The sequence below is a fragment of the Limulus polyphemus genome, unplaced genomic scaffold (assembly GCF_000517525.1).
Source record: "Limulus polyphemus unplaced genomic scaffold, Limulus_polyphemus-2.1.2 Scaffold5265, whole genome shotgun sequence".
In the NCBI taxonomy this organism is placed as follows: Eukaryota; Metazoa; Arthropoda; class Merostomata; order Xiphosura; family Limulidae; genus Limulus; species Limulus polyphemus.
Window position 1 is genome coordinate 18,509 of NW_013670875.1, and position 12,756 is coordinate 31,264.

General features: G+C 33.6%; 1 protein-coding gene across 1 annotated transcript in view; it reads right to left on the reverse strand.

The window, feature by feature from the left end:
• The window catches only part of LOC106472347 (gastric triacylglycerol lipase-like), a 38,170-nt gene that overhangs the window by 10,949 nt on the left and 14,465 nt on the right, over positions 1–12,756 (reverse strand). Inside the window, exon 3 of the mRNA XM_022400940.1 lies at positions 5,697–5,755. Coding sequence (XP_022256648.1) covers positions 5,697–5,755 — 59 coding nt within the window. The remainder of the gene's footprint in view (positions 1–5,696; positions 5,756–12,756) is intronic.

The window sequence follows — 12,756 nt, forward strand, 5'->3', positions numbered from 1 at the left end:
ATATATATATATATATATAAATGCTTTTCTTTAGAGGCTACAGTCTTAAGTGATACATTTTCAAAAATCATTGCTAAATAGTAACGATTAGTCTTAAGTTTGAGGTCTTTGGATATTTGTCTTATGATCAGTATGCTTTTAAAACTCCACCCAGGTTTCAAAGTTTGTGATAACTTGTTTTTTATGATAATGAATGATACCCTTGAAATGTTTGTTACTTACTGATTATATGTACTTTGTTCTGTTGTACTCTGTTCTTTGTACTAGACTGTTCTCTGGATAAAACTTATCACCAACATATTACAATTACAATGATTGACTGGGATGTACGGATATTTATCAGATTTAGTACAATCAGAGTAGTAACGGACGTTACTAAAGTAACGACTTTATGTTGCAGCAATAAACGGGAAATATATGTATAAGTACTTATCAAACTATTTTATAAACACATAGAAAATAGTTCTTTACATAAACAAAACCAAAACGAAGAGTAATATAAATGGTGATGTACATAATGTTAAGCATTTTAATTAACATTTAATCATCTGTAACGTCATGTCATATACATGGGCCAGTAGTTAGCTTTCTGATCATACACAATCCCAAGTTACCGCTCGAAAAGAACAAGTAATTACCTAAGTTTTGGTACACAGTTGTGTTTAGCAACAAAGTAGTAGTGCCATCATAATCTATTTACTTCTAATACTTATCGCTCTAAATTCAATAATAAACAACTGACTGAAGTTTTCCTGAGGTATTGTTTAAATTATATCATAAAATATAGTTGTACACAGCATTACACAAAGTTAGTTCTCTAGACCAGCGTTTCTCAGCCTTTTCGAAACCACGGACCGGCTCGTTTCCTATCTTAACATTTGTAGACCAAGTATAACGAAAAAAAACCATTACGATTTATGAGTGAATAATTCGTAAGTTTTTAATTGTTTGTTTGTTTTCGTAAAGTGGCTATGATGGACCAGTGGTTGATCTAAACCTCCATCTTATCTAGAAATTAGATGAGTTATGGGGAGTTTTATGGCCAATTCTGAATTAATTAAATAAATGCCTTTGGCCAAACAAATAGTCAAGGAAATTTAGCGGCAGTTAAAAACTAGGGAAAACTTGTTTCGAAATCTGTAAACTAATATAACATTTCAGTAATAAATGTTTTGTAAGTCCCATATCAATAGCAAAGCTGTGAATATTTCTGAATTAAAAAAACTTAACTTTACAAATGTTTCGCAGATTGGAGAGAGAGAGAATTAGGAAAATACATGACTGAAACTGAATGCTGGTTTTGGATGTTAATTCAACAAGCACATAAATAATAATTGTGTAAGTGCTTATCAATGGTACAAAAAATTAATATGTGGTAAAATTTAAATATTCTAAATAATTATATAATTTTTTGAAAATTATTCTTTAGGAACAGGATTTCAATATGACGTGCTGTAATAAAAAATTATAAAATTAAAAAGTAGCTCATAAAATTATATTTGTGCCAGCCCTCAACTACAAAAAAATAATATTTTCTTATCACAAAATTTTATAATGAAACTATATATATAGTTGAGTTATATATATATATATATATGACGTTAGAGTCCTTAGTATCCTACACTTGATATGCAAGAAAGACATTTTTAAATGGGCTATTTCAAGTTAAGAACACTGATTTTGATATTTGTACCATAGATGAGTCTTGAGATTAAACTCGTTATAACATTTGTGCAACTGTGAAGCCTGTACACCAACTATTTTAAGACAACTCCTTACTATATAATATGTAGTAATGACAACTCAATATACGGTAAGTAGTAATGATGCTTTTCAAATTAATAATTCTATGATGTCACAGATGAAAAATGACTAATTAGAGGTAGAATTTTCCAGTCCTTTTCTCAAACAGATTCTAAGACATTATATTTCTATGTAGTCCGAGATTATTCGAAGTAAGGGATATCCAATAGAAGAATACAGTGTACAAACATCCGATGGCTACATCTTAGGTGTACAGCGTATTCCTAATGGAATAAAATCCTTTAAAGATCCAAGACAAGTAGTATTTCTACAACATGGACTACTGAGTTCATCTACTGATTGGGTTGTTAACCCACCCACTGAAAGTCTAGGTAGTTCACTCTTATTTGTGGCTTTGTTTAATTATATCACCATTAGATTGTTTGTAAGTCTGTGTCAGAGTAGGTAGCTTGAGTTAATAATACTGAACGATATCAGTGTAAATAGATAAGTATAAAAAACAAACATCGGTATTAAAACCACCTCTATACTATTCATGTGTTATTAACATCTACTTTTGTAAGTGAAGTGGAAAATATGGCAATCCATGTTTTTGCAGTAAATTTGGTGTTATTTTGTTTAAGGATAAACATTTACCGATGTTATTACACTATATAATGCAAGATTTCACAAGATGCGTTATTCATGCAACCTTGAAGTTCATATGACAGAAGTTTTTATTAATTTAAACGTGTAAGGCTTACTAAACCTATATAAAAAACAATTTATTCTGAAAAAACTAAGTTATTAAAACAAAATTATTTTTTATGTTTTCTAAATACAATACTACAAAATTTATTTTTAATTTTTGTGCAAACAACAATATTTCTAAAAGTTTTATGTGCACGCAAATTAAACACCCAGTATATTTATGGAATTAACGAAAACTTACTTGGAAATAGTTTTTCACCAACTTTTTTGTTCAATCAAACTTTACTCAAGATGTGTTTACTTGCATTTATTTCATGTTTAATTTACGTTTTAACCATACCTTGGAGAAAACCTCTCACCCCCAGTTTTTACTTTTCTATTAGTTTTTGTACAATGATAATTATTATTTACCAAAATACGATTTTTAGTTACTTTAGTTTCAGTTTTTTTTTCCTCATGAATTCTAATACTTTATTACCTCCTGAAGGCATATAACGCTAAACAACGAGTTTGGATACAAACCCAATATTTAGCGTTGTAAGCACGGCACACATAATACATTATGTAACTTCATGATGAACAACAAAACAAACGAACGAAATAACTAACTAATAATTTATGTTATGGTTTAAACGCTAAAAGCTTGCGAAGCATCAGAAACCAATAGGTCTACAAGTAGAGATAAAATCATGTAAACTGCAAGTTTTTCCCCATACTTTTCTTAATTCGTTAATTTTGGATGAAACAATAAGAGCATTGTAAAAATAGCATCTCAGATCCATCTTTCGTCTCCCACAATCACTGCCTAAAAGGCCTTTCATTCAATACCATAATTCGTCAGTCGAGCTGGACGACGAGAAACAAAAGATTATAAGATTATATGAAACGCTATTTACATATGCAGCAGAATACTTTGAAAGTTTCACTTCAAATGCCGAAAGCTGGTGAAGCATTAGAAACCAATAGGGCTAAAATTTATGATAAAAATAACATAAATTGCAGTTGTTTTTCACATCACTCTTAATTCATCCATTTCAGATTAAAAATCAGAGGCATATAAAAATAAAATTTCAGATTACGTTTTGTCTTTCACGAGTTCTGGTAATCGTACGAACGATCTCATGAAATAAAATAAAGTTTTTATTTAGACATGTTAGCTTATCTATTATAGCTTTTTAGCTGCATTTTTCATGTCCAACTACATAGTCGCACAAGGAAACTGTGGTTAAACTAATAAACTAATGTACTTTTTTTATGATGAGACAATGATGTTTTGTTGTGACTAGAGCATATACAGACGGATATTGTTATGATATAAAGTTTTACTGAATTTTTACATCTACAGTGAATAGCTTACCACATTTCTGAATATATCAGGATCTACTTGTGATGAAAACTTGTTGGCAGAATGTAAACCAAAACTGGCATTTAACAAAGTTATCAGAAGTAGGAGGGAAAACATATTACTGCTTCTTGCAATTCTCCTCACCGTATCACTGTCGACTATTGAAATGAAAACAGGTGTTATTGGTAAAACGCTTTCCTTATAGTGACATCTAGTGTACTATATAATTTTAAATGCATAATTAAAAATCTTTATTTCTGCTTGATGTTTATCATTGCTATTAATTTCCTTAGATTTCAGTTAAAAAAAAAGAATAAAAAATACATATGTTTATCAATGATAATGGTGCAAAATCGGGTGACGTCAAAGACGGCCCAGAATTATATGTGATATAATTACGCTAAATAGAACAGACTATATATCTCAGCGAAACCATCTTGGAATACTTTAATTTTTTTTAGTATTTTGCGCACATTTCTGAATCAAAATGGACGTAAATTTCGATATCAAAAGAAATTCAAACGTATCAGTTTGAACCAATCAGAGGATCTGAAGAAAATAATTACAGGTATATGTTACCGTCGAGGCAGAACATCCTTCGATAAATTAGAAAGGACTCTAAGATGATTTAACATTTTTCGCTGCATGAACATTACAAACACGTGCAAGCGTTACGAAAATAGCGAATAAATAATTATATTTTTTTGTTAATAAATATTTTTAAATTGTATTATCTGATTTATCATAAACAACAGGCAAATGAAACATCAAATTTCTTACTTCAACAATGTATCGTTTTTCGTGAGCCCCCTCAGTCACGGCGATTTTGGTTAAAATTTTCGGTTTGTACCGTTTGACAGCCAGCAATTTACCCTAAGACATATTATTGCTATTACAACTGATTTGACTTTAATTTTAGCACCATTGTATCCACTTTCTGTCATTTTTATGGAATCACAATCCAAACATGTTCCTCTATCCCGTGGGTCATCGGTCAGTTTACAGACTTACAACGCTAAAATCTGGAATTCGATTCCCCGCGGTCTACCTAGCGCATATAGCTTATTGTGTATATTTGTGCTAAAACAACATTAACAAATGTAAGGAGTAGAGTCGAACTGTGTTTCGTTATATTTGATACAAACGGTACTGTTCAAGTTATGAATTCAAGCCTTTCTTGTTCCTCGATCTTCAGAAAATAAAACATGTGATGTACCAGTTCTATTATTAAAAACAAACTCCACACAGGAAACCATTTTCGCAACACAAAGAGACATTATCGATGGACACAAGAAAAATCGGTAAACCTATTGACAATCCCATATTAATTCAGCTCATATATTTGTGTGTATGTATGTCTAACTACCTCCTCGCGTATTTCTGGAGCTAGCAGGACCATACCTGTTAGGGGAATTCGGGATGGCCCGAGTGCGTGTGTGTTTTACTTATATAGCGTAGTACTCCTCCTACCAATGGAGTATCATGGGAAACTAAAACGTCCCCAGAGATTCTCTCAAGCGAGATGGGGGGGTCTAAAAGTAGGTTTTCAGACTCGCTGAACCAGAATCTGGCATTAGGTTTTTGGTTCTTCGTCTAATTTGTAATACCTGACGCACAATGTTTAAAACTGTGTTCACCCCCCCCCCCCTCAAAAGCTAGCTGGACCAGACTTGACACAAGTGCTTCAGATACTACGGACGGATGTCCTTATATATTTTTTCACGTACCGACCCCCCCCCCCCCATCCCCCTCTTGAAGTAGTTATAGAAGTAATTGGAGATAATGGAGAAGCTTGATCGGTACATTGTGGCCTCTGTGAATCATGAGAAGATCTTGGAACCCCGCACAAAGAGCAGGTATTTTATACTAATAGAAATAATCATACCACGAAATTTACCAGTTATACTGTTTTGTGGTACCTGATGCTACTCTTAAAGCTACGAAAGCGCTATCAACCTACGGAAATCAGAAATATAAATAGAAAGATACGATTATGTCAGACCGAGGGGTGACTAACCCGGTGTAACAGTTTGACCATTAACATATGTAGTTCTCACAAGCTGTATGAAACATATGGAAAAACATCAATGTGTTATTCACATACATAAGCAGATATCTACTATTGCAACTATCTTAATTGAAGTTTCATCTTCTGCTTAAGAGAGAGGATGGTATAATACATGCAATAAATATAGTCCATCTTGAGTGCTAAAAGCTGTGTTATATCTGCTTTCACCACCTAGTTCTACCGGCAAAGTCTAATATATTGAGCTGACATTATCCTTACAGTGCATTTAGATATTTTTTGTTAATTGAAAGAGGAAAGCACCGATTCTGTTATGGCATTTTCTCACGTAAAACCAATATATAACCATGGTGTTCCTTCTTTTTTTCCTTCACAATCGCTATTAGGGATGACTAAGAACTCTGTTGGTGATATAACAGAATATCCTACAAAATTTGTATTGTATTTTAGAGACTAGTAACATCTCTAGTATTCCAAGGAGGCTTGGGTAGTGGTTGGTTTAATAAACACACGTCACCTGGGTCTTTGTGATCACTAGTTAAGTGTGTCCTAATCAATGGCCATCTGGTCCCACAAATACATCTGCAACCTGTACTAGAGACTTACTTAATTCCTATCTTTGCTCTGAATCGTGATTATCGGCATAATCATTGACCATTGATTTTATGTTTGCAGTTTCATAAAATATCCGTTGTGTATTATGTAGATTAATAATTTGCTCCTGTACATGCAATCTTGAGTCTACTATTTCAGTTCTGTTTTCCCAGCGATGGATGGTTTTCCTGGAAAGCTACGACTCACATGTTACAAAGGCCATAATAGCAGATATCTTCTGCACGAGGTCCATCCCTAAGAAGTCAGTGCTTGAGTCAAGATCTGAGAAAACATCCATTATTAGTGAAGTTCAGGACAAATGAAAAGACAGGTTTGCATATTTTCAGCTAACGTGAGACTGTCTTGCTTTTGACTATCAGTAAACTTTTTCATCTGTTACGGAAGGATGTACAGGTTCTTCTCCAGAACCCAGACTGTTTGTAATTTAATCAGATGAGTCATAATTCTTATGGCCTGGCATAGCCTGGTGGTTAGGGAACTCGACTCGCAATCTGTGGGTCACGAGTTCGAATCCCTTCATCGAATATGTTCTCCCTTTTAGCAGTGGAGGTGTTATAATGTGACTGTCAAGCCCGTTTTTATTTGGTAAAAGACTAGCCCACGTGTTGACGGTGAGTGGTTTTGATTAATCATCTTCACTCCAGTCCATCATTTCTAAATCAGGGACAGCTAGCACAGATAACCCTTGAGTATCTTTGCGCAAAATTCAACCAACAAACAAATCACACGCTTACTCAGAGGCCTGTCTAGAGGTACATTTCTTTCATGGCAGTTATGTAAGAATGGAAACAGGTTAAGCCTATCCATTAGGTGCAAGTACGACTGTAAGATAGCAATGGTCAACAATGGAGATTTGGGTCAATTACAAGCCCTTTGAGATGCTGACATATTTCAAGAACATGCAGTCAGAAGATGAATCGCTTCAGCTCTTGTTTTACATAGCTGACACGAACAATTTTCTCCTGTCGTGCAGCATGGGCACGTTTGGAAAGCCCTCTATAAACTTGTTGATTAGGATATCGTCACAGACCTTTCCTGTCATTCCATGACATGCTTTTCTACGCAGGCCACACAGTTCATCCCTGTATTTTTCAAAGGAAAACTGCCTTAGAGTTTTGAAACTGACCAATTTATTACTTAAATCATATCAGGGATTCAACTCTACAACGATATTCTTCCAATAAGATTTTGTTTTCATCCAAATGTTACACACTGTTAAATAATGGGCCATCCAAACTCATAAGAATACGTTGGGTAGCTTGGGCCCGGGTTTATTGCATTAGGAAAATTAATGAATCTGCCCAGATACTCACTAGCTGTACCTTTCATCGGGAAGGTCTACTTTACATTTCTTCCACTAGAATCTAGCAGCAAATAGAGAGGCCTGTAGTTAGTATCTCGACTGTCCAGTGGCTGAAATCCAATATTAACGAAAGAATCGTCTATTTTTTTTATTACAAAATCACGGTGAACTTATCATCCATCAGGTTGCTGATATCAACCTTAACCTATCAGTAGACTCCTGGTTTCAGCATATTTTTTAAGTATTAAATTCTATATGTTCTTTTAGGGCACTGACAAGTTTTACAGATTGCCTTTCAGAAGTGTATAGAAACCTAACTAAAGCCCTTTGAAGCAAATGCACTTTAAGTAAACATACATGCGTTTGACCATTGATTCAATCATTGTTTTATAATGTCCTATGTTAACAGAAAGAGACAAAGTAGCGACTTTTTAAAGAAATATAATAAAACCTCGTTATTGTTCAAAATGTTAAACAATAGCATATTGTTAAACGTAACTATTATTTAGAACGTGTATCTTCTAATGACCTCGAGCTGAATCGAATACGTTAAATATATTTTCGGTATGGATAAATTTAATTCAAACACATTACATGAAGGTTGCAAGTTTTCAGAAATTTACTACTGATACAGACTGAAAGATTTTAAAATACATATTTTCAAGCATTGGTAGTAATTTATCTCTGTGCTAAATCTAAGTTTACAGTGAGGTTCCTAAGGGTGCAGACTGTTTTTAGAGCTTTCTTTTCCTTCTTGCAAATAAACTTTTTCTACAAAACTAGGTTTTGGCTGAATTAGAAAAATATTACACATTTCCACTCACCCACCCACCATAAAGAAATCATGAATAAAATCAAACTGGATTTTCATATCTTTTTTTGTTTATTTGCTATCAAGCACAAAGCTACACAATGAGCTATCTATGCTCTCCCCGCCACAGGTATCGAAACCAAGTTTTCAGCGTTATAAGCCTTCAGACTTACCTTGAGCCATTAGTGTGATTTCATAGCTTTAGCCATTTATTTATAACAATATTTTATTAACGATGAAGACTGTATTAATAAATAAACTAAACTATTTAAATTCAGAAACTAAGAGGTTAAATACAAAGTTTTCCTAAAAAAAGAATAGATACGAGGCTTGAAATGCATTATAAATGACACTTTGTTTCCATGAAATTTCTTCTCAACAGTCACATAAAAGTATTTAAGTTCATTCATAAAGTCACTTTGGTTCTAACTTAGTACACCTACATCATTAATTGAAGTGACTAGTCGTTATAAGTTTAATGGTACCGTCTATTGAACAAGTTATGGATTTCGGACCACTAGAGATTTGTTGTAAAGTGCACGTGCACTCTGAGTTTTGAAAATATCTTGGATATTTTAGTAAGATATTCCAAAAATATTCGTTTACGCACAAATAATTCATAAATCAGAAATTTATATGATAGAACCTGTAATGGTTAAAGTATCATACACGTACATTAAAATATGCACTGAATTGAGCAAGTGTATTTATCTACAGAAGTTTGGTAAGTTATGTGAAAACGATTTTTAAAATGTAAATCGGCAAGTCTCGTAACAACCACAGCCGATATAAATTTGCTGTGAAACGGAAATGTATTACAACCACGTTTTATCATTGTTTGGTGTTTTGTAGGTAGTCATACTATTAAAAGTTGATCGCTTTTGAGAAGGGTATATTCCTTGTACTTAATATAGCTGGAAACAAAAGAATATTGATCAGTTTTGTGTACCAGGACCACCCAGAAGGAGATCTGCAATAAGTTCTACCAAAGACGTGGTAAGCACAGTACGGTGTATTGAACAAGTGAGAATCCATGAATACCAGGATCAGTGGGTATGACCCAGGTAATAAATATGCAACATAATCATGGAAAGTCCGTGTGAAAAAGTGACACGAGTCACACCCACACAAGCTACTTTCACAGCATATCTGCTCAACATTTGCATACCACAAGCAGGTAGAGGATGAAACAGGTATTCAAGCTATTATATACGAATACATGCTGGTCCACTCCTCAGATGTAGTGTTTATGGATTTCTGTGTGGTTGGACTGTTGAAATGGGTGCTAAAAACCGTATCTCTCATACACTAGAAGTATTATGAAAAGACAGCAGAGATGAAGGGAGTGCTTTGAACATGACAGCCTTACGACAGAGCCTTTTCCAATGGAAACTACACTGTAAAGCTAATGTGAAGATGCACGGTCGTCAGGGAGAGTATGATCAAACGTGGTGACTAGGACTGCATCGACGTGGTGAGGCTTCAAACTTTTTTTTAAATAAGGTACTCAACCTATGTCACATTATCGCTGAACAAACACTAGAGTAGCCGTTAGATATGTTAAAACCCTTAAATTTTAACTAAAATATTTATGTTCAGTCATAAAATCAGTTTATCAGAACTACATCATTAATTGAAGAGAATAGTCATTAAGAGCGTCAAGGTACCATTAATGGCACTTTCAAGAATTACAAAATGCCGTCTTTGTTTTACAGATTAGTAGCGTAAATAACTAAACTGTCCAATTTTCTAAACTGTCCAATACATAATACGTACATAGTACACGTACATAGGTATTGAGACAGTACAACTTGAAAAAGGTCTTCTTAAGACTCATTTTAGTAGGTTAGAATCCACTTTTAGCGTTAATGACAGCTTGGATTCTCTCATCAACACTTTCTACCAATCAGTATCATACATTAGGTGGAATAGACCACTACACTTTGTACATAGCATCTACAAAAGTAGTGAGATTTTAAGAACTATTTTTATGTTCATGAGATGTGTTCCTGAACATCCCAAAACAGTTGAATTGGATTCAGGCCAAATCTCTGTACTGATCAAGGCAGATTTTGGACATTAACTGTGTCAAACCACATCTGCACATAGCGATGGTATGGTACCACTATACATAGTTGTGGTATGGCACTAGTGTTCATATCATGTATTATTATTATACTAATGTACATGCTATATAGTTAGACTCTCCTGTACTTGGCATGCCACATGCATCACCATGCTGAAATAGGTATATTACTTTCTGTTAGAACTCAATTACTGCTGATGGTGCAGCATTGTTCAGGTTATCATTTTATGACTTGCTCTCCATGGCTTTTTTTTTAACTATTACTTGTGGACCAAGTGTAAATAAGCTGAAATAGACCAACAAAATGATATTAAAGTCATAGTTGTGCTGAGACTGTGGCCTGATTGTGAAATTTAGAACATGGCGATTCCCGTCTTCAGTGTATATGTTAATTTTAGTCCTGAAATCTCATTAAAGTTTCAATTTGTTTTCTTCACAAATCACTTTAAAAGTCACATGTGCAGATGAATGGCTGATTTTCGATAATTACTGCAATAGTTTATATTAATATCCCCCCCAATAGGCTTCCATTTTTCCAGAATCTCAGAATGTAATTTTTTTGACCACACATGTTAAAACCATTGGGTAAACATCTCCCAGATGGCCTGACTGGTCTTCAAACTTAGTCTTAACTTCTCAAATTGAAAGGTAACGTTAACAAACTAAGGTATTTAAATATAAATAAGACTAGACTAAGTAGTATTTATTAAAATGAGCTATAAGTAGTACAGCAGTTTCGAGTTATTAATTTCAAAATTTAAATCTGTCATATAGCTCTCAGACTCAAGATTGTTTAAAAGGTTTTCTAAAACATAAAATTTGAAATAAGCGATTAGGGCTGAAGCTAATTTTAATTTCAACAATTTCTATGATTTTCAGTGATTTTTTAATGTTGATTTATTTGGAAATTACCGTAAATATTGTTGAAAATTTACATAGGTTTATTTACATTCTGAAATTGCGGTCTTTCAGAAAATCAAGTCACCGTGACCAGATTTTCATTATCTACTTACGTAGATGTCTGATCTATGTAGTCTGCCGGTGGGTTAGCGATCAGATTTAGTTATCAGTGAAGAAAAGAATATGTTCAGTATTGGTTAAGATAAAAAAAATCCAAATAAAAAGTATATTTCTATAACGTTATTTTAACCGTTATGAACTTAGAGAACCAACAAAGCTAAAATCCGGGGTTTGATTCCACTGTGTAGCTTGGCGCTAAAAAACAGCAACTTTCCATTGTATTGTTGCAATAGATGGATTACCTGTCACCTGGAACGAAGTTATGATTAATGAAAGGTTATTTTAGGACATGAATAGTTACTTCCGTTAAATGTAATTGTAAAAGACGCAAAAAGTGCCCATAAAAACTGCAAAACACAAAATGTGAAACCGCAAATTTGCATGTATCTTCACATAGACCCAACAAACGTTCATGTTGAATGTGGTGAAGATCCATCCACATCCTGCGAAGTAGTTACATGGACATGCAACAGACAGTACTATTATATTTATACAGATTAGATAATTCCTAAGTAGACGCTAGGTCTTGTTTGATTAATTTTATTCTAAGGTATGTGTTTAACTTTAGATATAAATAGCCTTATATATTTTAATGTTTTGCGTCACGTACTTAGAAGGAAAATAATTAAAATAAAATCAACTTTCATGGAAGAGTGTAATTGTAAAAATGAATATGTCAAAATGTTAACAAAATTCCAGAAAAAACTACATGATTAATTTTAGTGAATTTTGGAATATGATATCATGTTCTTCTTATTAGTAGACTCTCGGCATTTTCCCATCTTAAATATTTAAGAAAATTGGCATTTAAATTTCTATTTTGACAATCCCATAATCTGGTGAGCATCCTATGGATGACATGAATTTCTTAACTCTCCAATAAAGCATTTATATCTCTTTAGAAAGCCTTACAAGGGTTAACTGAAGCGAGAGACCAGAGAGAAGGTCGTTCGTTGAAGGTACCCATCGCCATTTCTTAAGCAACTTTTTCTGACCGAATAGTGAGATCTGGCAGTAACTCTCACAGTGTATCTACGACCTCAAAATGCGGAATATGCTTTTGCAGCTACGGGAATTTATACTTTGAACCTTGAAA